The sequence below is a fragment of the Amblyomma mixtum genome, chromosome 2, assembly GCF_055824585.1.
Source record: "Amblyomma mixtum isolate Tamu chromosome 2, ASM5582458v1, whole genome shotgun sequence".
NCBI classification, from domain to species: domain Eukaryota; kingdom Metazoa; phylum Arthropoda; class Arachnida; order Ixodida; family Ixodidae; genus Amblyomma; species Amblyomma mixtum.
In genome coordinates, this window is record NC_143013.1 from 98,542,823 (window position 1) to 98,569,265 (window position 26,443).

At 46.4% G+C, this 26,443-nt stretch overlaps 1 protein-coding gene across 1 annotated transcript in view; it reads right to left on the bottom strand.

Annotated features, from left to right (window-relative positions):
* LOC149360254 (disintegrin and metalloproteinase domain-containing protein 10-like) overlaps positions 1 to 13,451 on the bottom strand; it is a 36,839-nt gene extending 23,388 nt beyond the window's left edge. The window contains exons 1-5 of the mRNA XM_089567817.1: positions 13,364 to 13,451; positions 12,297 to 12,534; positions 5,275 to 5,393; positions 3,843 to 4,066; positions 121 to 342 (exon numbers count right to left, since the gene is read on the bottom strand). Coding sequence (XP_089423943.1) covers positions 121 to 342; positions 3,843 to 4,066; positions 5,275 to 5,393; positions 12,297 to 12,534; positions 13,364 to 13,451 — 891 coding nt within the window. The remainder of the gene's footprint in view (positions 1 to 120; positions 343 to 3,842; positions 4,067 to 5,274; positions 5,394 to 12,296; positions 12,535 to 13,363) is intronic.
* Positions 13,452 to 26,443: the final 12,992 nt, after the last annotated feature.

Genomic DNA, 26,443 nt, shown 5'->3' on the forward strand with positions numbered 1-26,443 from the left:
TCGTTTTGGTTGGGCCGCGCATGTTATGACAGTAACGTCCAGCTTACAGCTTGATTTTGCCCCGGACATCCTTTCCAATCGCTTGATAACAAGAATCGAGCGGCTTTTCGAGTTCCTCACCTCGTAGAAAGTGTGGTCGATATTGATCTCCATATTGCACACTCGCTGCACGTTCTTCGGCTGCACGTCTTCTCCGGGGTCTCCGACGCCGCCACGGCGATGTGGCAGCTGGCCGGAAGAGGGCGACGCACTCGAATGCGCAGCGGCGCTCGCCTTGGTAATGGCTGTCTGTAGTGCCTCGGCATTCGCCACGGAGCGGCTCTGGCGCTTGCGCTTCCTAGGCTGGATGAGGATCGGTACGGGTCCTAAAACGTCAATAAGTCATTTATCCTCGCTCTCTCTCGTTAAAGAACCCCAATTGTCGAAATTAATCCGGAGCCCACCAAAATAAAGTTTGTACGAGGCCTTCTCTCTGCTCGGACACTTGGAGTTAAATTACCTGCTGTTTACATCCCGAACTGAATTTCGGCTAATATGCGAATGTTACCACTCTTTTTTACGCTCGAGTAAGCCCCTCCGAAGGTGTTCTAAAACACAGCGCAAAAAGGACACGGACTACACAGAACTAGACGGGACAGCGCCTGTACCATCCAGTTCTCTGTCGCCGGTGTCCTTTTTGCGCTATGTTTTCGAAGGGCTGTTACCAACTAGCCCAAACCAAGCTACTGTTACACTCCGAAGGGAATGTCAGTAAGGAAATCAAATTGCGCGCAAATGGGCTTGGTGCCCGAACCACCTTTTGTTCTTACTGAAAATCGGTACAAAACCTTCAAAGACGCTAACAGCTTCAGCCGTGTTCGTGGCCAGCGAAACTTTGCAGTATCGTCTCGAGACAGACGCCTGCAATACTAGCGACTGCACTCCACGTGACAAGAGAAGCGGCTATGGACCACGAAGCCACTCATAGTTTAGAGAGCATGGTTTGGAATTAAACAGTGAAAATACTAGTTCCTAATGTATAGCAAAGCGGAAAGTTGGGCAAGTTGGATAACGTTCATGATGTAAAAAATAGCGCACAGAATCAGAATCAGAATCAGAATCAGAATCATGTTTATTCAACATCATATCGATGTTGGGTGCGTCGACAAAAAGCCAGTGAAAGGCTTGACGAGGCCGACGCACCCCACAGAGGCATTGCAGTGGTACACAAACTTCGGAGCACTTCCGAAGAATAAACGAGCATACAAACAAACAAAATAAATAACAGATTTGGCATTAGCTATGCATCAATTCGGACTCCTTGTTTAATTGATGCGGGAGGGTGTAGCTCAGCATTTGATAGCCGTAATTGGTTCTCATCCTAGGCACATACCATTTGGGTATGTGCCTAGGATGGAAAGTAAACGACGCAGACAAGCGCTAGATAGCGCTTGTCTGCGTCGTTTACTTTCCGTCCCGTGTGTTCCCTGTGCGCTATTTTTTACATCATGTTCCTAATGTATTTTGTTTTAGCTGCAACATGTGAAGCACACATACAGGCAAAGCCAAACAGTGGCAGCTGCATTGGTGTCGTGCAGGCACGCGCACACCTAGAGTCCAATAGTGGAACAAAGTGTAATGTGCGGACATAATTCCGCCCGATTATGATTGGCAATGCATCCATCGTGAACATCAGTGGCCGGCATTTTTACAAGACCGAGGAATACTCCTGGAGCAGCAGTGCTTTCAAGAGAGGGTCCCCAACGTGGCTCATTGCCGCAGTCTAAGCAGCGGTGTGCATGCAGTCCACGTATGGTTTCTACAGGCCTACGTGTTCTACCGTGAACAGTGACAGGAGTATAGTGGTGGCGGTGGTCCGGTGCGATACCGGTATTCCATGGAGCAAAGCCGAAACGCTCAAAAGTTCATCCGCTCAGCAGATGCAGAAGTAGATCAGGTCTCGTACATACTGTGAGACGGGTGTTCGCCTGAGCCACCTGATCGCGCGTGGAACGTAAAATTTGAGACCGTAAAGGCCTGAATAATATAAAAAGCAGTGTATACTCCCCCTACATGGTGCTAAAGGAAATTTGAGCTCTATATATTTGAAGCGCCGCCCAGAAGAATTTTCTAACTTTAGTAGGATGTTCACAAATCCCCGCCACCTGCAATGAGCTGGAATAGTCATTGTTTAAATGACACCACTAGTCCATGAACGACTACTGGGCAATGTGCATGGAATGACGGTGGCACAAGAACTACCGAATAACTTCTTTCCGATCACCTGTATCATCATCTTATTAGAGAATGTCTTAGCCTTCACAAATTTAAAGCTAGTAGCCCCGAGACAGAACAAACTATTTGTCCCTCGCATTGGGAACGTAGCTTGGAACCGACATCGCTATTCGTGCATACGAAACATTCTTTCATGTCGGTATTTTCCGCCTCCAGAGCCTTTCGTCCGGGCACATAGCTGCGATCTGATTGGCCATAGGTGCTGCCGGTGCATTGTGTGGAATTGTTTACCAGATAGTTCGCTCCCCGCACTAGAGGCGAGGACTAACGGATAAAATGCTGTACTCCGCTGCCAATACAATTGATAAAAATACTAGGGTAAAAATTATTATAACTGTAAACAAGATATCGAAAACTGTTAAACAAGGCTAACTAAGAACTCAGCCAACAAAAGTTCAAGAAGAATGTCGTGGTTTTGAGTACAAGTAAAAGTTGAGCTGAATTCTGGGACGCACTTGAAAATTTTGCGCTGCCGCAAAGTCCGCGGTTTTTTTTCAGAGGTGACCACAGGAACATGTTCAAGTTGGAATGCCTACTAAGCACAGCCGAAAATGAAGCTAGTCCGTCTTTTGTGTGTTACGCTTCATTATGGCGCGACGTTCAAATTATCAATCACTATAATATTTGGCACATGCAGCAATAGTCGCAGCTGTGGTTATGAAGAAAAAGTGCTACATAAGCAAAATCTCCACTTTCCTGCTTTTCGGAGCTGAACCCTTGAGGTTTCGTCAAGTATGTTTTAGAACAAATTTTTTCATATGGAATCAAAGGATACGAAGTGTTACATTTGTCTCAAGTCAGCAGTTTGCGTGGGTGAAAAGCACATGAGTTAGTTTGTAGCCAGCACTCAACAGCACGTGTTCTTACGTGCATTTAGCAATATGTACCGGCGTACGGCAAGAGTCCAGGCAGAGACATGGGACTTATTTTAAAAGTAATTAGTGGTGGCAATCTCGCATGGCGTTATCGCTGCATGACGGTTTGGTCGCTTATCGCGGCAAGGTAGCGCGCAAAGGATGGATGAAAATATCGCAAGAAGTAGTTGGCATGAATACTTTTGTTCCTCGCAAGCAAGCCTGTTTGCTTGCACTCACAGAGCGTACTGGACGAGTAGTAGTAGCAGCTGCCGCAGGAAGTGGTATCAGCAAATCAACCTTTCAATTTTTCTTTGTGGCGAAATAGTAGTCATTGTGATTTTAAGTCAAATAATGAAAACAAATCCAAAAGGACAGATGCCGGCCGCGGAAAGGGCCATATACCTTCAGATAGCTAATCGATGGCCGGCGGGGACGAAAGGGCGAATGTAGAGAGATAGGAAAGAGAGAAAAATGCAGGAGGAATGAAAAGACGAGGTACCGGGGAGAATCCAATTTAAATCTATGTACACCGTACACCGTATGTTAAGGGAAGGCGTCAGCTTTAGCCGCAGTTTTGCCTTGAAAGGGTGCCTGTTCATCTACGCATCCTCCAACAGCGTCTATTCTCGCTTTTGGGACCACATGAGAGTCGCACAAATAAGGGTACTCAAGGTCACCGAGAGCAATACGGAAGGGAAGGGCAGATCTTACTGTGGCCAGTGTCAGCGCGCGTCGTCGGCGCATCTGATCGAGGCCGCATCCAGCGCCGTCGAAGCTCACGTCTCGCGCTGCGTAGATGACCGAGTGAAAGGGCGCTGACAGGTAGCTGGCGGCGCGCTCCACGTAAAAGTCTTGGTCGCCGTCAGGAGAGAGCGAAATGCGGCCGGTGAACACGCCGTCCAGCACTGCCCCCACCACGCGGCTGCCTGGAGATCCTGCGTGGACGGCGGCGGCCTTCAAACTGCCGGCCCAGGTAGACAAAGTGCGGACACAACTGCTCTGTTATACAAGTACATTGGTATGGTACTATAAGTACTACTACCAGTTTATTAGTATCTGGAACACTCTGATTGCAAGTAAATTCTGGAGCATACACTTGCATCGGGCTGCCGCGAGATGTTTATAATTCCTTGCACTATGCTCCATCGCGCCTTCTTGCCATGAATTGTTAGAGTAGGCTCAGGTATTGCAGCAGCTGCTGCGGTTGCGTGCCGTCCTCTCTATGGAAGACCACCTTACATGGCCTGCGGTTTGCTTACAGTAAATTTACCTGCTTCGCTAATGTGAGGAAAAAATCTTTCCATTTGTCATGTTCCTTCACGGTATTGCCTACGCGAATGCTGCACAAAACATGCATAAAATACGTAGACAGCGCATTGCCACATGTTTGAGGTGAGAATGAAGGCTCCTGCATGCAAAATTCATTCATAAAGTTTTGCAATATATAAAAATACTTTACGTAATTTACCACATTTAGCTTAAACAAACGTTCCAATATTCTATGCAAGGTTGCACTGCGCGCACTGCTTCAACGCAGCAACTGCGGCAGTTAGTAGTACAGTTACTAAAATGGCATTTCGATCGATGGCGTGTTCTGAGAAGAGCGGTAGAAACACGGCTAGAACAGCAGATTGGGTTTGATTAATATATTTTATTCTATTGCAAATAGCTACGCTTATTCCGGCCCTGCCCCACGCGGAACGAAGTTTTCTCTTCAAAAATCTTAAACCCGTAAATATGTGCTACTTTCCGCTGCTCTCCCAATCAATGTTTTCTTTCCTTTGGTACCCGTTTGGTACACGTTTTGCGCACGAAATGACCGGAATTAAGCGCAGCATTTTCATTTCCCGAGTGCTGTATAATCTGCATTGTTTCCTTTACGTTTCGTGACGACTGATAGCCTATATTCGCCTTGTGCTCATCGATCTACGCGCTGTTGTTGTTAATCTTTTCTCCGACCACAGTTTTCGGCATTGAGGAGTGCAATGCACAGTTTGCAAGAAAGGTCTTTGTTTAATTCGAGAAATGCTTACGAGGCTGCCATACTTTATTTGACGCTGGTCGAGCAAGGACTGCTTAGAAATGGTCACTGCACAGCTACTGCGACGTGAAGTATGTAAACCTCTTTTGGTTTCCCACAGACCTGCCTCGTGGCCCGAGTAGATGTGGTCGAGGGTGGCCCGGACGCGCCCTCGGCTCGTCACCATGGAGAAATCCTCAGAGAAAGCGGATTGGTCCTGCGCCAACTGGAGCCGGAATTCCCTGGGCGCCGCATTGGGGATGAGTTGCCATAAAAGTGAAATTAAGAACGAGGCCCAAAATAACGAGCTGTATGCGAGCTCTGCAGGTTAGTATAAGAAAAAAAGTCGTCAGGAAAATTCCTTGAGAAAGAATAGCCCGCACAGATCGGATGAAAGATCTACCCAAGGAGCACTATTAAAGAAATAATTTGGAAAGAACACAAACATGCTGGACATAAATGCATAAAGTGAACTGGCGCGAAAAAAAGGAAGGGAACAGGCCTAGCGAACTACCAACTGAGTTTATAATGCGGAAAGTTATTATGCATTCACATGGAAGCACTTTTGCTGTGTGCAAAAAAAAATAATGTGGGCACAATTGCTTGTCGCCTATTCTGAAGCTCATTTTATGCGTTCTAGGCTGCAGAGGAAGCCGCCATTGCCCTTGCTATAACCCGCACGGAAGCCCGGTACATTTTAAGCGATTCTAAAACTGCGATTCTAAATTTTGCTAGAGGCCGAGTCCATGTCCCTGCTTTTGTCATACTGGACTCGCCCGATGCCCCCCCGCCCCGCCAAGTGGAGCTGATATGGGTGCCCGCGCACTCCGGGAACCCCGGAAACGAGGCCGCCAACCTTTTAGCCCGAGGTTCTTTAAACCGGGCTCAGGTGGCCTCTGATCGGGGATTCACGAAGGAGCGCGTGCACTCATTCAGTGAGCTGACCCAGGCGCACAGAGCCTTACGCCAGCTCTACCCCCCCGCCCCACCCCTCCCTAGATAACAAACACGCAACACTCTGGCGCAGACTACAGACACACACACTCCCTTCACCCCTTACCCTAGCCCATTATCATCCCTCCTTCCCCACTCCGGCATGCACTCTATGCCCAGAACCCGTCGCCTCTTCCCTCCACATCATTTCCCTCTGCCCGGCGGACCCTCCCCCGCGGGACCTAGAGAACCTCAAGACCTGGGAGGACTGGGAGACCCTGCTGCGCTCGGAGGACCCGGCCGTGCAGACCATCGCCACCGGCCGTGCTGCCAGTGTTATGGACCTTCGGAACATAAACACTTGAGTGCAGTGGGGTCGTGCGGGGACCCTGGGGCGTGCCCCGAATTCCTCTGTAAATAAAGTTTTCTCTCTCTCTCTCTCTGCATGACACGAGGCAGACCTAGTGAAGTAGAGCCAGTTACTACAGCTATGCACAGGCCTCTATTAGATGCTCGGGTTCCAGCATAGGCTTGAGGCTGAAACCACGAGGTCGGCCCGGGCCTGCTAAATTACCTCTCTGATAAACCCTGCCCAGCTCACTAAGCTCGGCGATACGCCTGATCCCGGCCGAGACACGGTCGCAGAATCAGCGTAAGTGACAAATTGCTGTCTGCGTATGTATATTCTGACCAGCCGTGTTTGTAAACGTAAGGAGCGCTCGTGGACGCCGCAGGCTACCGGCGGCGCTCTCCCCTGTGCAGAAAAGTTTCTGATGCTGTTTGAGAACTGCGTTCTATGTTGACTTGTCTCGGCTGTCAGTAGTTTTGTCAAATGTATATGTGAGAAACGATAGTTATCGTGACAGCACGTCGGGCTGCATATGAAACTTGTTCGATTCGCAGACACCCAGCTGGCTGAGCATCTAGGTGTTGTGTGGGGCATGTCCGGTATCACAAGAGGCATTTGTCGGGATGTTTTGAAGATACGTCAGCTTCGAATTGACGTTGCATACTTCCCATGGTCTTCCTAAAAGTTCTTTCGAGTTGTTAATGAACCGGCGCATTTTTATGTGTATTGTATAACGAAAAAAGCTGTTTGGAAAAGTTTCTTAATGTCTGCGTCTTAACTTCAGAGATATCTTGGTGTTTTAAAATATATCGGCTGTGAAATTAGATTCGATATTTTTTTATTCTGCAGTAGGATGCACTGCGGTTTTGTTCATGACCTAAAATGTGCCATACGAAATAAAAGACCTACTTCAAAATATTTTGCTTACATTCGCATAGTGCCCAAAGAAAACTAATAGTGGCGGTTTTTGAGCACACCAAACACCAAGAAGGTAGAAAAGCGACGTCATGTATTTTTTTTAGCTGGGAGGTTTCCAGCGTGAAAAACTTCAGCAAAATCGAAAGACGAGCACTACAATACTTTTCTTTTTCCGCGAATGCCGGTAAAGTAGGAACAAGGAAAACTGTGCGACGAATTTCAGATATGCGCAATGCCAGCGGAAAGGTCACCGCATTTTTGCGGGAGAACGTATAATGGAGGTACGAATACAAACGGTCTAAGCCTATTTATCCGTCGATACACTTCGTCGAAAAATTATATCGCGTCGTAAAAAGAACAGCCTGAACGATCTTCGGCGGGCCAGGAAGGGAGAAAAATTCACATTGACTCCAAATTCCACTATGTTCTGCCTAAGAGATGTTATTAGATGCTGTGGATTCTTTTGCTGGTAGTGACGTCACATTCTGTCTCGTGACGTACCCCAAAAGGCATGAATTGCTATCGCATTAAAAATTAACTAGAAGTAATTAAGCTCCCTGGCGGCAAATCTCATTCCCGAGCTACGCACTGTGGATCAAAGCCATGAAGCCATGATCAAAGCAATGAAGTAAGCTTTTGCATTTCACACGATGTATCCTTTCTTTAAAATCATCTAAGGGAGCGGAAGCAAGTGTCCTGAATAAGCATTTATTTTGACTTTGCTAGCCATTACGACGCCGCGCATGCAAGGCGGGCGACAGCGATGTCTTCACAGCGGGTGGGCGCCATTCGTAGCGGTCTCTTCGAAATGTGTTCACAACTGCGTACATAATTTTTATACGACTACAGTGCGCTAGTAAATAAATGAGCTTGCTACTATACCATACGGAGCCGGAGTACCCGGGTTCGAACCCGACCGCGGCGGCCACGTTTCGATGGAGGCCAAACGCAAGAGGCGCCCGTGTGCTGTGCGATGTCAGTGCAGGTTAAAGATCCCCAGGTGGTCGAAATTATTTCGGAGACCTCCACTACGGCACCTCTTTCTCTCTTTCTTCTTTCACTCCTACCTTCCTCCCTTCTCTTACGGCGTGGTCCAGGTGTCCGCCGAGGTATGTGAGACAGATACTTCGCCATTTCCTTTCCTCAAAAAACCAATTTAATTTAATTCGCGAACGCGGTCGTTTCAGTCGTACGTGTTGTATCCATTGTGTCACATCAAGTATGAAAACCTTTCTCGGTAACCTAAGGCGAACAAACCCAGAAACCTCGGCGAACCTGAGGGTAACTTGAAGCCGAACATGAAGGCGCACTTGCTGAAAACATTATAAAACTTTCCCTCCGATTGGTGTGCAGCGGGAAATAATTCAATCAAGTAATCATTCGATTTCTTTTCCCGTTTACCACGAAAATCTAGATGGCGACCGCGTTCTAAAGCTGCGCACACAGCTTGAGAAAGGCCCAGGGGACTATTACATAAGGGTAGTAGATGGTAAGATAACATGTTAGAAGTTTCACATAAGCCCAACATCAAAGATACATAATACGATTGGTTCATCATAGAGAAAAGTAAACTTAAAAGTGTTTCCTTTTTTATGTATGCAAAAAACATGAGATATATGTTACGATCGGTTCGTCGCTACAGTGAAGAGAAACAACAATTAGACACTTGGTTAGAGCATAAATATTTCCAGTGTAACAAATACAGAAACTCAGATAGCAAGAACTAAAAGTTCAATCTTTTACATAATCTTCACTATGCAACAGGATATAACAAGAGCACATAACAAGGCATAAAAAATAGAAATCACAGTACGGTTACATTTCCACGACAATGAGCACAGATTACATAAGCAAGTAATGAGTCCTCAGCTGCTTTAGACCAAAATAGGCTGTGCGCTTTTATTTATTTTGTATATATGGGAGATAAAAGCCAGTGAATATACTTTACTTTTTGTGCTGAAATGCGGTGTTTCCTTCATATGAGGGCGTCTAGTCTCTTCAGTTATATTCTTAAAGCCTAAAGATCCAACGTTTTCTAGACTGGTTTCAGCAAAGCGACAAATTAGCAGCGCAAACAAAGGAGCTTCGTTTGCCGGTGTATTAGACCACTCAGCGTTTGCCGCAGCTCTCGCGCCGCCTGTTCTAACTGGTTGGCTCTAATTCTAGGGGGTGGGAATTGCCATCTCAGCCATTTTTTATGCGTTCACTATGCACCGTCGGTATTTGCTTAGGCGGCTGAAGGACTGAAGCGGCTGACGTGGCGTCAGATAAGTAAAGCAGCGGGAGACCTTGAAAACCCTGCGCGTCACTAAAACGAGAAGTGGCTTAACGGTACGGCACTTACAGCATGAAAGATTGCAAAGGAAGCACACTGCGCTTTCTAGTATTAAAAGTCGCCTGGGACACTACAGGACCTGCCCAGCTCGAAGAAAGCAGGAGGGCAAAAAGGGGAAAGGAACACGCGGAGCAGCAAAAAGTCGCGACGTGGATCTGAGTACGAACATCGCCATCTATTAACCGCCTTATCATGCGCCACATGCAGCATTCGTGCCATGCACTTCATGCTTATATGTGATGTCGACGACGAGAAACTATAATATTTTTAAAGTGATAGCATCAAGACGTTCCTTCAGTGGGAAGCCCAGTAGCGCCGTCGGCCATCGTATAAAATGCGTATTGGTCGATGAGACAGTGACGCCATACTTGGAGAGGTCGATTTCGAAAACGAATGAAGCATACCATAAATTGTGAATATACGGTCGCCTGCTCAGACAGACGTCATTATGATATGCAAGCATTTTACTTAAAAGAAAACTAGCGCATTTCAGCGCAAAATCTAAAGTATATTCACTGGCTAATAACCTACCATGTATACTGAACAAATAAAAGGTTAGATGGGAATTAAAAGCTTCGCCCTTTTAATACCGAGCCACTAACCATGGTCACTATGCACCGAATCACTATGGTTCACAAACAAGCTTCAGCTTATTTTAGACAGTGTATCAGAGGCTGACTGGATTTTCCTCCACTTCTGTAAAGCTTTCGACAAGGAATGTCACCGCTTACTGCTTTTTAAACTGCAACAACTTAACATTGGCTATGAAGTTTCGAAATGGATCGAATACTTTCTTCATAAGCGGTCTTTGTTTCTGATAACTACAATTCACCTTTTAGTTATGTTTACTAAAGTGCGCCTCAATGGTCAGTCATTCGACGCTCCTGTTTCTCAACTAAATCAATGATCTTCGTTCCAATGTTGCATCAACATTCATTTGTTTGCTGACGACTGCGCTGTTTTTCGCAAAAATAAATGAACCCGATGATGCTAACTTTCTTCAGAGCGATCTTACATGTATTTCGATTTGGTGCACATTCTGTGATTGGCTCATGCACCTAACTGAACGCTTTGAAATCTAAAGTTGTACGAGTATTCTGACACACTAACACTTCTTCCAGGTCCTACTTAAATAAAGCTCCCTGAGAACCTGTCACTGCATATAATAATGGAGCGTCCACATTTCTGCAGGCCTCTCCTGGTTACACCGCAACTGTACATTATTAACAATTCCAACTGCATGTTAAGCTACGTACGCCGAAACTTTATAATAACCACGCCACCTTTGAAATTATCGCTTTAAAAACGCTATTTCTTTAAAAGCTGGACTCTCCCAAGAAAAACTAATTATTTCGCTGGAGATGGCCCAGAATAATGTAGCGCGTTTTATTTATCGACTTTAATGGTGGCGCTAGCGTGACCAGTGTGGAAACTTACCTCTCTCTAAAGCCTTTAAAATGCCGCTGAAAAGAAATTCGTCTCAGTATTTTTCATAAATTGTACCATCATTCCACACTACGGAACACACTCATTGTTCCTCCCCGCTACGTTTCAAACCGCACCGATTATCACCACAAGGTTGCAATTTCAACATTTAACACCTCATCTGCATTTCAGCCCTTCTTGCCTCGCGCTTCACGTCAACGGAAACACCTTCCCGATGAAATCATCGACATCAGTGATAACCCGCTTTTTTGCAAAGCATCAGCTAACATTGTATAAATAGTGGAAAAGTTTTGTACACAGCATTGTTCTTGTTTATGTATTTTTTGTTCGTAACCACTCCCCTTTTTCATGCCTCTGGAGTTGAGGGTTCAGTAAATAATAATAATAATAATAAATACCCCTCGAATATTTCCGCCCAATATCTCGACCCATTGTATAAAACATGCCGCTGGGTGCGTTGGGGACTTAACATTGTGAACTAACACTGGGAGCATAAACGTGAGTCAAGAAGAGTAGACACACACGAGCGCTGAGTGGCAAATGGAAGAACTGATTAAGCCTGCGCGTAAATATATGTGAAGTTAGCTTAGCCCAATCAGAAAAAAACATTATTTATTTGCACGTGCATTTTGCCAGTGAGCGCTTGCGCGTGTGAGATCTTCTTCTGTCCCTTTTATTTGCACTGTTTATTTCACAGGTGTCGAAACACAGTTTGATGTTTCGTCAAAAAATTTGCGCTCCTTTTTGCATTATTTCGATTTGACTGTCGCCCTTTTGCTGTTTTCTTGTTTTCAAAAGTGGCATGTTACATCTTGAAGGTACTTTGTAAAACTCACTTCTGCCTAGGGCCTAATCCTTGGCCGGAGACAGCTCAAACATAAATAAATAAATTCGTTAATTAAAGACCACACCCTCTTCATACAGGAGCCACGCCAAAAGCTAGTTTGTCCACGCGTCCACGACAGGTGAAAGCACTGGCTAGAAGGGACAACTGAATCTCCTCCAAGCGAAGGAAAACTGACATTTATTACGCTGATTTTCACGAATACGGAGACTGGGAAGAGAGCGGTAGAAATTTTTCCGGTGGTCTGCGAAGCCAGCTCATGTGATATTTGAGAAGCGCCATGCTCCTAAGGGATGCAAGGAAATGACAGTTGGACTCGCCTTCCGTGAGCTCTGAAGGTGACCTGGACGGTGCGTGGTGCGTTGTTGTGGGGGTCCACGGTGGCCGAGCGCTTCCAGCGTCTAGGAGTGTGCGTAGACACGGGTTCGTACGACAGCGGCTCGTAGTGGCGCACGAACCGATTCAGCACTCGCGCTGCGCAACGGCATCGGTAAATCAGAGCCTCAGTGAATAGGAAAGCGTCTTTTGGAAGTTCCTTGGCTCTGCCTTCTTGTGTCACTGCCCCTCAACTACAGAGAACTGCGATGCATTCCAGGCCACCCGCCATTCGGAGGCCGGCGAGGTTGTGATAAGCTGTGACTAAGAAGCACAGCTGCTGAAAATATCATTAGGCAGCGAATATCCACCCAGCAATTCTCACATCGCAGCTTCGCATTCTACAGGCATTTCATAATGCCATCGCGAAGTACTTCCCCTTGTACCCCTGAAGAATTCAAGAATTCACGAAGAATTCCTAGCAAGCTGTCCTTCAATCCTAAAACACCAACCCGGATTCGTGCTTGGTGTCTAGCTTGCATAACATATGGTAAGCGATCTGTAGCGTTGACAGCAGCCTCGTTTTTTGTAAATCGCATCCAAAGTCCTCGCTTCACACCACTAGCTACCAAAACTATGATTAAAAATTTGTGTTAAAAATGAACAGCCAAAGCAAAAAATCTGAAGGCCATAAAAACGTGCATCTACTTAGTCTTTAGCGTTTTAAACCACCTTGTTAGCCAGAAACACGATTTTTAAATTGCTATAACGTTTGAAGAAGCTGCCACCTCGGGTATAACTTATTAGTCTCATAATATTGGTAAATGAAGGTACATGTACTTCCTTAATAGCAACCGGAACATTTATGCCTTAGGTTTCCGCGGTCTCTATGCATGAAACACAGGCCATGCTGAATAAAGCCGAGGTGGTTTTCTTTCTTTTCGCGTACGTATAGCAGTCACGACGCTGCAGACATGCTTATCCTGTAAAGGCAGCAGTGTATCTATGCGTACTGCTTTAGAGTCCTCCTAGTTTAAGCGTGCCCTCCCCACGTGTGGGTTCCGGCACTTACCCGCCCGTATCTCTTGGCTGAGAAGAACCACGACGGCGACAAAGGAAGTAGCTCGGGTTTTTGGTTTCCACCTAAGCTGCAGTGTCATCGTACGACCCTAACCTCTGGAACGATTCACGTCTTCTTCCACCATTGAGCTTGAGAGTACGTGCTTAATCACAAGAGGTGCGTTTCCGGCCACGGGCTGCAACTTCTTGGCTTCGCTTGCATAAAGTATTTGCTGAAAGCGCCCGCCTTTTACTTCAGTATGTTGTGCTCAGCAGAGCTTTCTTACGTGATGCGTACAGGCTTGCACCTAAAAAGATGAAAGTTAGACCTTTGATGACAATAAGTTTTAAATATTGCGAAAACGTACTGTAAACGACGATAAAGATCACAGCCCAGGAAGAAAAAAAGAAGCCCTTCAAACAGCGCGTTCCACCAGAAGCCAACAACAACAATGCGTTGTAGTTCGCAGCAAACAAGAACAACAAGTTCACCAGAAAATCGCTTTAGATCGCTAGATTTCAAGCCTGCTTTCATTTCACCCCCAGGCCGTCTCTTACAGTTCGGCTGATCGCGACAGTTCTCGTACAGTTATCCGCCTTTTCTTTACCTTTCTTTACCTTCGCCTATACCTTAGCAGCTGACTTGAAAACACACGCGCACCGCCAAGGAATATGCATCTGTCATAATTCACTTGGACAAAGCCTTTACACTGCAGCGGTCACTTCGGGAGGTTATGTGCTCCTCAGTGCCTTACAATGCTCTGCCGATATTTCACCTGCATTATACGATTCCTGTCATCTGTCTACAGTTTCTGCTGGTAATACAAGTCTGTAAAAGAATTCGTCATATCAGCAATGTCAGCAGAACAAGCAAGGAACTTTTTAGGAGTGGCGACGTGACTCATGCATTATTAAAACTGCCCATTCATGAACATCTGCGCCCACACCACTAGTCGGGCATGTGTGTGCGCCATCTGCGACAAAAATAGACGAGAGCAGACGCGAACAGCGTGCATGAGCAGGACGCGAAGACAGTTTATGCACCGCGGCGCCACAGAGCCCCGTCAGCGCCACAGAATTCCGTTGCTAGGGGGATCAGTGCGCCCCTTTATTTACGCAAATGAACACCTTGCTACGTTCCGTATAAATTTTGAAAGCGGAAAATCCGTAAAGCAAGTGATGCCATAATCGGGTTGTTTTGCAAGCAAGCTGCAGTTAGACGGCACAGTTTTCTATCCTTATACGCCTAGGATAGGATACAAGGCCTGTGACTTAAAAAGGGTTATCATGGAGCCATCTTCCGTGTAAATAGCGTAAACTGGAGTCGTTGCGCAAGAAAATGTCGATGCAATGTACAGAAATGGGCCCTGGATGGATTTTAACTCGGCACAAAAATTAGAGTGCTCCGCACTGTCCCTTCAAAGCTTTTGGTGAAAAAGGAAAAAGGTAACAAAAAGAGGCTCCACGATATTGCCCAATCATCCAGCGACTCATATACCGGGATCCATGCAGTTATGCCGCCATTTGTGGCCTTGGCATCCCTCTTGAGAGGGGTTCACATAAACACTTTAATGCTAAAGAGACAAACACGAAGACAGCACATGAACACATACCGCGCCGCCTTTTCAGGCGGCTGTTCGAAACAGGGTTCATTCCCCAGGGCATAGCGGGATCTACTGAGCCTCTTCCAGGATTGTTCCCCATGAACAAACCGGTCCTAGGTTGGGGAGCGCCTGTACCCATCCGGCGGGTATCTGAAGGCTGGTTCCGAACCTGCCACCTCCCGCTGCCGAGGCGGATGACTAAACCACGAGGCCACGGCTGCGGTGATAGCACGGTCAAGTTAGACAGTCATTTAACAGCAGTTGCCCGAGATCTTCGTGATTCCTTTTCTTGTGTCCAATTGAAGTACAATGTTCTTTGGAGGCCAGACTAAGAAGGTATTCACCCCTGATTATTTTCCTTGCGAATATTAGGCGATCAAATCTGCCTGCTGAAGAAATATTCTTGCAAAACCGAGTCTGGGCAAGAGTACTGGATGTTTTCTGTCTCGTCTGTTTCAGAGATTAGAACCTTTGTGTCTTCAATGCGCTCAGTGAAATAATTTTATTTTCAAGTGTTAATATTACGGAAGTCACAGAGAGAAGAACGAATTCCTAAAATCAGCCTATCTTCATTATATCAGGTCAAGTTTCACAATTTCATTCTTTACTTTATGTTTGAAAACGCGAGGAAAATACCTCCGTTGCCTGAGCATTTGCTCCCGGTGGCAACTGCATCTTCCTGACTCTTTCCAAAATATATTTGCTTGGACCTCCACAGTACAGGGTCAAGTGCAAGTGCTCCGAAAAAAACATCGCAGAAGTCCGCGTACAGTTCTTTCCTGTTTACTTTAGGCAAATATTCTTTGGTGAAACGCTCAGCCAGAGAGGAAAACTTTATAAAACTTGTGTGTGGTAACCAAACATCCACCCCGAAACTTGTACTGGTGGACACAACAAAATCTGGTAAAACACAGCCGAGTCTCACTTGGCAGATCATTTCAGAGCAAAAACCGTTTTTACATAGCCATAAAGTCTGGCGCGCTAGTCCCAGCGCCATGTCTATTACTCGGTTCAACAAATTCCTCCTTCTGCACCCCTCCCCTTGACAATCCTATACAAACACAGCAAAAATCCTATGCAGCCTCTGAGTGTTCATACATGAACAATGATATACTTGCATAACATACCAGAGTTTAGAGATAAGTAAGCCTAGCAAATGTGCGCGGTTTGTCCTTACCACTTTGCTGCTCCATTTATAGCCACGGCGACTACGGTGTTACTTGATGGATAGAAGTTAACATAGTGCGCGTGCGAAGGCAGCAGTTGGTGCGGTGGAGCATTCCATGACGTCATCCTAGCTGGCGTAAGTGAACAGAGGGTGGATGACGAATACAAACTGCACCTCCATTGATGTCATAGTAAGCTAACGCCGGTTCTCATATAAAACCTCCCTGCGTAGCCTATTCGCTTCGGCCTCCCACTAATCATGGATGAAGCAAAATCATTAATGCATTGAGGCATCTTGAAAAGTTTCTAAGCACGCCTCTGTTGCGAATAAAAGCGACACAACATGGTGGGAACAAGACGGAAGTGACAGTGGTGCACTGGCTCAGAATAAGTTTTCATGAATGCAAGGGCCAATATAATGTGAAAAAATAACCAAGTAGTCTTTGAGTGGTCAACAGCTTGCTAGCACCTTCAGAACTCCCTTTTCAGAGCATGACCTGTTATTTTTTTTAAGTTATACTTGGCCGCACTGTCATCCTCTCCTACGTCGGCGCCTGCCCTACTTCTGCTTCATGACAGTGGGTGGACCTCGTTTGGGTATTATGGGCCATGCTGCATAATCCTTCGGACAGCCGGAACACAAGTGCGGTGAGAAAAGCTATCTTCAAGACGGCTGTTCATGGCGCCAGTCAGAGGCTGAGAGGCTTGTCCCCGGAATTTCGACTGCTAGCTCGAGGAGGAACATCCATAGCTGCGCACGCACCGGCCAGAACAGGCAGTGTCTTTTCTCGTCCTGCCTCCTACGTGACCCAGGAGAATTCTCGAACTCCAAACACCTTTAACTGCGACTTATAGGAGGATACGCAAGATTTTGAGTGCAACTTGGAGTGCGTCCTGAGTTTCAACGATTGGGAGAAATTTCGAAAAACGTGATTACGCGACCTCACGCCAAGAGGTATGCATCTGTGATAATTCACAAGGACAAGCCATTTACACTGCGCGATTTTTTACATCGGGAGGTGATGCTGATGGAGGTTTGGTCGATTTGGAGTGCCAGATACGCCCATAGAGATAGTTCTTGTGCTTTACACATATTCCCATGCGTGTCAGTATCGAATAACTTTAATGAAGGTGTTTCTTTCCGAAATGATGTTGACTTGTCTCCCACCAGGATGAGTCGCAGTGCGGGTAACATATGTTAGGAAGGACTTTAAAAAGAAGAAAAATAAAAGCGCCCTGCTCGCACCACAGTGCTGGTAACAGTGAAAACTTGCAGCTCTGCACACCCATCGCAGCCTACAGATTTGGCGTGAAAGCTCAAGCACGTGGCTTGTACTTTAAGAGCGCGCTAGAACGAGGAACAGCTTTGGGCCGAGGCGCCCCCCGATGGAGACGACGGGCCTGGCGGGGTCTCTGTAGCTGTAGCAACGACGTGCATGCGTATAGAGCAGTGGGGGTAATATATAAAGCGATAAAACACACTTTCATACGCGAAGTGGGGAGCAGATGATCGGGTAGTCGAGGCATGTTCTATTTGGAGCGTACGAGTCGGAGAGTCGTCCAACTCAGGACATACTGCATAGTCACCACCAGGAGGAGGAGCGGTGCCTCCAAACTGCCGATTTATTAGTTTCAGTCCACACCATTTCGCAAAAGCAGCGCTGCTTCTTCAGGCGTACATGTTTCCGTGAAGGCACTTTCGCACGAAGTCGGTTCGCTTTAATGAATCTAATGAGCCAAAAATTGAAATGTTGTACCGCAGCCACAGGACTAGTACGGCCAGTATTGTAAAGCGATGCCGTTCCTACCTTTTCTGCGTTTTCGGCGCCGCTTTTCTGATAGCCTCGTAGTTGCCGTAGTAAGCGTATTTACCACTTCAAGAGTCCAGAAATTCTTTTGGGCAAGCCGCATTCGAAGGTTTCGGGATAACACTGCGCGCATAGTCTTGGTGCGTTAAGCTCACAATACACTACCAGACCAAAGTTTTGCTGTGCTTTGTTCGAGTTTCGAAGATGCACGGCAGCACTGGGCTGTAAACAAAGTACGAGGGTTTGAATCTGAACCGGTGATCATCTGCAGCGTGTGTAAGGCACAGCGCTTATTTGTTTGGCGAATAGCGCTAGGCATTTTGCCTTTGCAGTTGTACTCTTTGCGAACTTAATCGGGCCACGCGCATATATTATAGGCAATACCAGTGCGCACTCTGCTGCAGTTTCCAGTGATAGATCATTCCTATTATTTTGCAATCTCTCCTTTGCTTCCTAAGGTTGCTGTGCCGATATTTGACCCGGATTATGATTCCTGTCCTCTTGCAGCAGTTTCTACTGGCCAAACAAGTCTATTAGTGAACTTGTCATGTTAGCAATGCCAACGGCACAACCAAGGCGCTTTTTTGCAGCATCGACGTGATTCAGCCATTCATGGAACTGTCCATCCAGGAATATCATCTCAGCACACAATACGCATTGAGCGTCTGTGTGCGCCCTCTCCGCAGAGAAAAAAAATTTGCAGAGGCTTAATTTGGTTAAGCCCGGTAAGTTGCGAAAGCATTAGCCCTGGCTGCGCCTGGTTTGGCTGGTGGTGTGTCTTGGTAGTGCTCTTAGTAAAGCTTATGTTTATCAAAGTTTTGCGCATTTGTTTTACATGGCATGATACTCACCACACGAGGGCCCCCACGTGACCCCTTAATAAATCCAATGTTCACTTGGTGGAGAGTGCAATGATCCTAACCCCCGAAGTCACCCTGCAACTCCACAGTCGCACGATGTCCGTTCCCATGGAGGATCCAAGCCAGCTGCCCCTGACCCTGCTTCCTGCGACCTGCTTCCAGCTGTCACCTGTTCTGGCCCCTTACGTCAAGGCTACCCTGCTATCTTTAGTGGCAGCTGCGACCAAAATGTCAGCCGGCATAACAAGTGGGACGACGCTCTGAAACCTAACAACATCGTATGCTACCTTACTGACGTCGCCAGCCTGTGGTATCGGAACCACGAGTCGTACATCACCACCTCGTCCGCGTTCAAAACTACGTTTGCCGAAGTATTCGGCCGCACTGCCGTTCGCAAACTTTGCGCTGAACAGCGTCTCCGTTCGCGAGCGCAGAAGACAGGTGAAAGCTTCACTAGTTACATCGAGGACATCGTCTATTTGTGCATACGAGTCAACTCATCTATGACGGAGGAAGATAAAATCCGCCACCCCATGAAGCGCATCGATGATGGCGCCTTCAACATGCTCGTGGCTAAGACTCCGACCACCATCGCAACTGCATACGAACTTTGCCAAAGCTTCGACGAGCTACGGAAGCAACGCGTTCTGGTTCGCCACCCTTCTGACGCGTAGCTCGCTGGACTGAGCGCTCACCCCGACTCCTCCTGTGTCCACACGGAAATCAACAAATTTATCCGCGAGGAGGTTGCCCGCCAGCTGCCTCTCCTACCCTCTGTACCCGAACCATCATCTTGTTTGGCGCCGCAGCTCAGAAATGAAATACAGCGACAGGTCTCGGAAGCTCTTCCTTCCGGCCATCCTCCAGTTCCTGTCGCTACCCCGATGGCGCTTTCTCCACCTGTCCCCAGTGCTGCGCCGCTGAGTTATTCTGACACCTTCGCGTCGCACCCCGTTGTGGCGGCGCCTCGCACCTATGCCGAAGTTGTGGCTCGCCCAGCACCTGCCACGGCATATGCGTATCCTTCCGCCATGATGCGCTCGGCACGCACTACTGGTAGAGTTGCGCCGCCTGCCTCTCCATGGCGCACATCGGACAACCGCAAAATATGCTTTGCTTGGGGCATTCCCGGCCATGTCGTGCGCCATTGTCGACGCCGAATGTCACTGCCGGTGCCAGAATATACCGCAATGTCCTATTCGGCCCCCTACTTTCGAGTTCCGCCGGGGCCGCCACCTGAACCTTCTGACCACCAGGCTTTCTCGTCTCGTCGCTCACCTTCACTCCGTCGCCGCTCCATTTCGCCCATTCGCCGCCGATTTCCCTCAGCCGAGGAAGGAAACTAACCGCCGCAGTTCCCGAGGCACGAACTGCGTACTCCGCCGACCACCAAAGTCCTCTTTTCCCTGCGAACGTTATTGACGTTATTGTGGAAGGAGTTTCGACTCTCGCTCTTATAGACACTGGTGCCGCCATATCTCTTATCAGCCAAAAACTCTGCCGCTCTCTGCGCAAGGTGACGACGCCTCTTTGCGGTTCGTCACTACGTACCGCCACCGCACAGCACCTCCAGCCCACAGCTCTCTGCACAGTTCGAGTAATAATTGCGAACACCGTGTATTCTATTGAATTCATCGTCCTCACCACTTGTTCTCATGATGTCATTCTCGGCTGGGATTTTTCGTCCCATCATCATGCCTTGATTGACTGCGCCCGCCCTCACGTCGAACTTTCCGTGCCATGCTCTCTGCCATCCGCCACTGTGTTTGATGACGTGGGTCCTCGTGCTGTTCTGAAACTCCACGTCGCTCGGGACACTACTATCCCACCCGTTAGCGCTGTCCTCGTTCCTCTGTCTGCCGCTTCTACCGCCGACGCCACCGTTCTTTTCTTACCTTCCGACGTTTTTTTTTGCCGCCACCGTATCTCACTGCCCTTCGCCGTGCTTGACTTGCGCAATGGTGCCAGCACACTTCTGGTCGCCAATACGCTTTCTTACCCCGTCACGTTGCTTCGTGGTAAGTGCGTTGGCCGTTTTGAGCCTGTGGACTGATACCCCTGTCAAGCGCGCAAAATAAAGTGCACTTACGAAGAGTGTCACTTTCTAAAAGTGCACTCTAGCACAGCTAAACGGCGCAACATAAGTGCACTCGTCAAAGTGCGCACTCATGTCGGAGTGAGTTCACAGAACGCACTTTGAGGGCTGAGTGCGTAGCCTCGCTAGCAGCGACTTCAAAGGGACAATATGTGTAGTGCATAAAAAGTATTTACAACTTTATTTCACATGCTATAACACTGTTTTATTAAAGAAATTAGTTCGTTATAGCTACAACCGAAGCAACAAAACAAAGGAACGAGATCAGATGCAACATTCCGCCCGCCGCCATCTTGTTTGTTGCCGCAATTATGGATAGTCTTGGCTGGTCTTGGCTATTCTGCTATTTATATTTTTTTTCCATCGTTATAAACTGTTGAACCTCGTTTTATTCACGCTGTCACGTTAAGCAGACAGTTATTATGAGTCCTTTTTCTTTTCCGTTGACCTCTTCAGGAATTCCGCTCATTTTCTGACGCCATTTTTTTTTGCTACGAGTGCACTTTGCTTTCCCGTTTAGCACCGCGTAGCCCAAAATGTAACTCGGGATGCCGAAGCGCACTCCCCGTAAGTGCACTTAACTTGTGCGCTTGACAGAGGTATTACTATTTGACCTCGACTGTACCGAACGTTCATCTGCTTGCGAAGTTGAAGGTTGAAGGTTGAAGTTTATTTTGACAACGCTACAGAGTTCAAGGAGGTTGAAAAAAAGGCAACAGCATGCCTGACTAGGTGTCAACCTCCTGCAACGTGTGACACATCATATACAGTAAGACAAGAAGGAAAGTTTCAATGCAAAGAATACAATGTAGAATACATATTCGCTACATAAAGGACGTACAGCCTTTGTCAAAAGTTTGGAGCCCAGGGGGATTGCTTCTGAAGCACACTGCCTGGTTCGTAATGCATCTCCTGCGCTCCAAATTTGCTGAAGGCAAGAAGATTTCTGGTCCTGCCTCCTCCAATGGGTAGGACTACCACGAATGGTACAGGAGTCCCACTGCGAGGCATAGAAGCAAACCCCCTGGGCTCTAAACTTTTGACAAAGACTGTACATTTCAAGTTACCGTAAACATATGAACTGCAGACAAAACTTTTAAAAACAAGCACTTCGGACATTACAAGATGTTTCATGTAGAGACAATACATACTTGTGAATACTCTTTTTGAATGTACCTACAGACTTGCTTTCATTTATGATATATATAATTATGGGATGGTGATTTAAGAGATCTGCAATTTGGTTGGTTAGTTTCTGTGAACCATAGTTCATGCGCATTATTTCTTTTTGGTATATTGTGTGGCGGGAATCATAATTGTGCTGCCTGGAGAGATATTGTTGAGTGAAAGTATACGGATCGCATTTTAAATTTTCGTAAATAACCATAGCTAACTTTTTCTTCATTACGCTATTCACCGTTAGTATTTGATGTTTCCTGAAAAGGAGTGCAGTGTGACTCTTGAGTGGAACATTTTCAATAAGGCGTACAATTCTTTTTTGGAGAGTAAGCAAACTAACCATATTGCTGTGTGTAGTTGTTCCCCAAATTATCAAGCAGTAATAAAGCCGTGAATGGATGAGAGTGTAATATAATTGCTTCTTTAACCAGCTGGTAGTAAATCTATAAATCTGCATAGAATTCCAATAGATCTTGATATTTCGCATCGGATTTTTGTACATGAGGTGACCAGTTCAGATTTTCTTGAAACACAACACCGAGGAAACTATGTGTAGAGACTCGCTTTATGATGACGTCGTGAAACCTTGTAGACGGCAAGTGGTGTATGGGTTTGTTCCGTGGATGAAAAATAATATATTTAATCTTTTTCATGTTCAACTCCATGTTGTTTTTTTGGAGCCATAAAGAAAGATTCAGAAGCCACCTATTTGTTTCCCTTTCCAGTGCGAGCAGGTCTGTGCCAGAAAAAAATATATTTGTGTCATCTGCATATTGAATAATGCATGGTGTGTCTGGCATGTTGACTATATCGTTGATGTACACTAAAAAGAGTAGTGGCCCAAGAATCGAACCCTGCGGAACGGCCGAACTTTGTGCACCCTATTTCCGATTTAACGTGGCTTATATTTGTATATTGTGACCGGTTAGTTAAGTAACTTTTTGAAAGTTATTTCATGCGATTGTAAATCTTCCCTATAACGTATAAAATACATTTGTCAGTCATTAAGCAATACATAAGAAAACTGGTTATTAGAAGGCTCCACCTTGACCAAAACTTTATTAGAGCATGCAAACCTATAGCCCTGCGCCTGACCCGCGCAACTTGTGCACTATAAGCCACGAAGGCCACGAACCGGACACTGTCACGTCAGGTGGGCTCGCGTTGGGCTAGTTTTTATTGTGCTTGCATTACTGACAGCGGTGAGCAGTTTTATCTATGAGTAAACTGATAGGTTCTTCCTTCGCGCCTCGCTTCCTTCGAGGCTCGTTTATTTGGCACGGAACTTCGAGCAGGCGGCCGGGTGATGGACGGACGAAGAGAAAAGGGAGACAAAGGAACAGGCCTTTTATAACAATTAAAACTGTGCAGAAACGAATCTAACAAGCCGAAACAGTGACTACGCACTAACCTACCAAAGCTGTTTAAAAAGAAACACTCGAGTTCAAAGATCATTCTTCCAGGCTTCTACAAATCCGGGGCCTGTCTACATGGCTGCGCGATGGCTGGCTTAGAACTGCATAACGAGATGCATCATGACCTTAAATAACATAGTTCGAAATTTCAAGAAGACAGCGTGGCGCTGAGAGGGAGAAGAGGAGTCGCTGCAGACGTTAAGCTACGTCTCGCTTCCCCTGTCTTCTCAACAGGGCTGGAATTCTCTCGAAAATCTGTCCGCGCTCATCCCGATTCGCCAAGGACGCGTGGGGTGGAGGTCCTGGCCCCTGCGCTGAGGTGCTCTTACAGACAGCCGCGCTCGCCTTCAGGAATTTTCGGAAAAGTTCTTTTTCTCTTCATTTTTCAGTACCCGTGTCGCAAATGCTTTGCAATCGCTTTGGCGGCCTTACACTATCTTTGTGTAGACTTTCTGTTTAATAAAAAATGTAAAGAGGGAAAAAGTTCTAGAGGTGGGTTTCGAAGGCAGGAATTTCTCGTGAGAAGCGAGTAGCCATGACGAGCCTTTTTCCTTCATTACCTGGCTCCGGCACAGCACGATATTTCACAAACACTACATAACAACAAAGAAAAACCTAAACACTACGCAGAACAAGATGTATATACACACAAAAAACATCTGGCGACTTTGTGATTATCCAGCCACAGGTTTGCAGCAGCTTATTAAGATTTGTGCGGACGTAACGAGGGCTATACTCTGGAGAGCCGCACGGAAGACTCCGCCACCTTTTTTTGCATTGCGAGAAACCAAAGCATACTTTTAGGAAATAAAATACGGTCTGGTTTTAATCAGGATCTGAATTGTAACTTGCCATTCTTGAGCGCTTAGTACAGTGGGGGCCCATCAGCCTAATAAATAAAATGCTACACAATCTTCCCTGAATGCGTATAAGTGCCAAATGTCGGGAGAGCCAATTGAAAAATTCTTTCTTTATTGGTCGTTGTGATACATCCCAAAAATATACCCCTTCCCAACAATGTAAGAAAACATGTTCTATTGTTTCTGGCTGCCTACCAACTCAACTATGAGACCTCTGAATTCGAAAAAATCTTTTCCCTCTATGAACAACTTAACCGGTATCGTTGCCGTGTGTAGCTTGAAAGAAAAAAAAAGGGCTTTGCTCCTAGCAGCACCTGCATTTTCCTGACCCTTTTTAAAACGTTACTGGTTGGACCTCCACTATACGGGGCCTTGGAAAAAGTTCTCCGAAAAAAAATAAACATCGCAGAAGTCCCCGTAGAGTGCTTTCCTGTTTACACGAGACAAATATTCATTGGAGAAACGCACTGCCAGAAGAGGAAGACTTCTCGCAATTTTTTTGTGTTAACCAAACATCCACCCCCAGAACAACTACGGTGGACAGAACAAAATATGGTAGAACGTGGCCGAGTCTCACATGGCAGGCCATTTGAGAACAAAAGCCACAAAAACTAGTGCCCTAGTCCAAGCCCGACGTATTATGGCGAAAGCCTTTAATGGCTCATACTGTCGTCCGTTAACAAATCGTGGCACACGCGTATTAACTCGGGAACTACGAAAAATAGAAGACAACCAATGGTTGCTTCAGGTAGAGGTGGAATAAGTGAACCTAGAAGCCAAGTTTGAAGACTGTAGATTAACTAGCTTATTAACTATAGGCAGAAATGTAGAAATTGCGTCGAAATAGCGCGGTCGTCGATATAGCCACGGGAACTGTGTGGCGTCACATGTACCGGAAGTCATCACGGCAGATGAAAATTGACACAGAATGGTCGGAAAACGTTGTATTTGCGTCAAATTAGGTGAAAAGAAGTGTAATTAAGCGTAGTTAACACTTAAGATCCTCGAAAGATGTATAAATTAGGTATCGATATAGCCACGAGAACAGTGTGACGTCACATCCACTTGAAGTCGTCACTGTATAGTTCATTCATTCATTCATTCATTCATTCATTCATTCATTCATTCATTCATTCATTCATTCATTCATTCATTCATTCATTCATTCATTCATTCATTCATTATTGACAGAAACAGGTACAGTGTATATGCTTATACATATTTAATTCTCCTGTCTGGATAGCCGAGGCAAAAGACGTATTCAAACGCCTGACTGGGCCTCGGAACCTTTATTGCACACATGCCTCAGACAACGGCGCGACGATCAAAAGTAACACTGTGCTGATGGGGAGGAAAAGCAAGAAAGTACAAAAGGAAAGAAAAGCAAAAATGTTGTGTTGCACTGACTAAGTACAATATTAAACGTTGGACACGCACTAACAAAAGTAAAACGACCAAAATATAAGGACACACACATGGTCTGCACAATTGCAATTACAATAACACTACAATAACACTACGAAGAACAACACTAATAAAATAACACTATGAAGATGGGTAGCATGGGTAGCATGGGTAGCATGATTTCAAACATGAATACACAGCGTAGGTACGCAGTACACAAAGCCAAACAGATTCATTTCCTATGCATACTGTGCACTGAGAAAGAGGTGTTTCACCCGTTTCTTGAACCCAGATGATGAATTTGACTCGGAGAGGGCGTCGAGTAGCTTAAGGTATGTATTGAGAAGTTCGGGACGGCGATGGCCAGCTAACTGTGTAGCATACGATGTTCGAGCTCTGTTATTGACGACGGCCCCTACTGGCGTCGGTAGGGGCCGTCAGGTCGAAATAGCGCAGGATAGGTGGTGCGGTGAAGATGCGGCGTAAGGTATAAAACGCGTTGTCGCATGCGGGTGACCACTGTGAACAGTCGGAGCTGCTGGATAGGAGTTGTGTTAAAGGTTCAGCAATCGATGCAAAGTTTCGGATAAATCTACGAAAGTAGGAACACAGGCCAAGGAATCTGCGCAGTTCTTTAACAGATGTAGGCTTGGGAAAAGCAGCGACCGCACGAAGTTTGGCAGGGTCTGGAGAAACGCCTT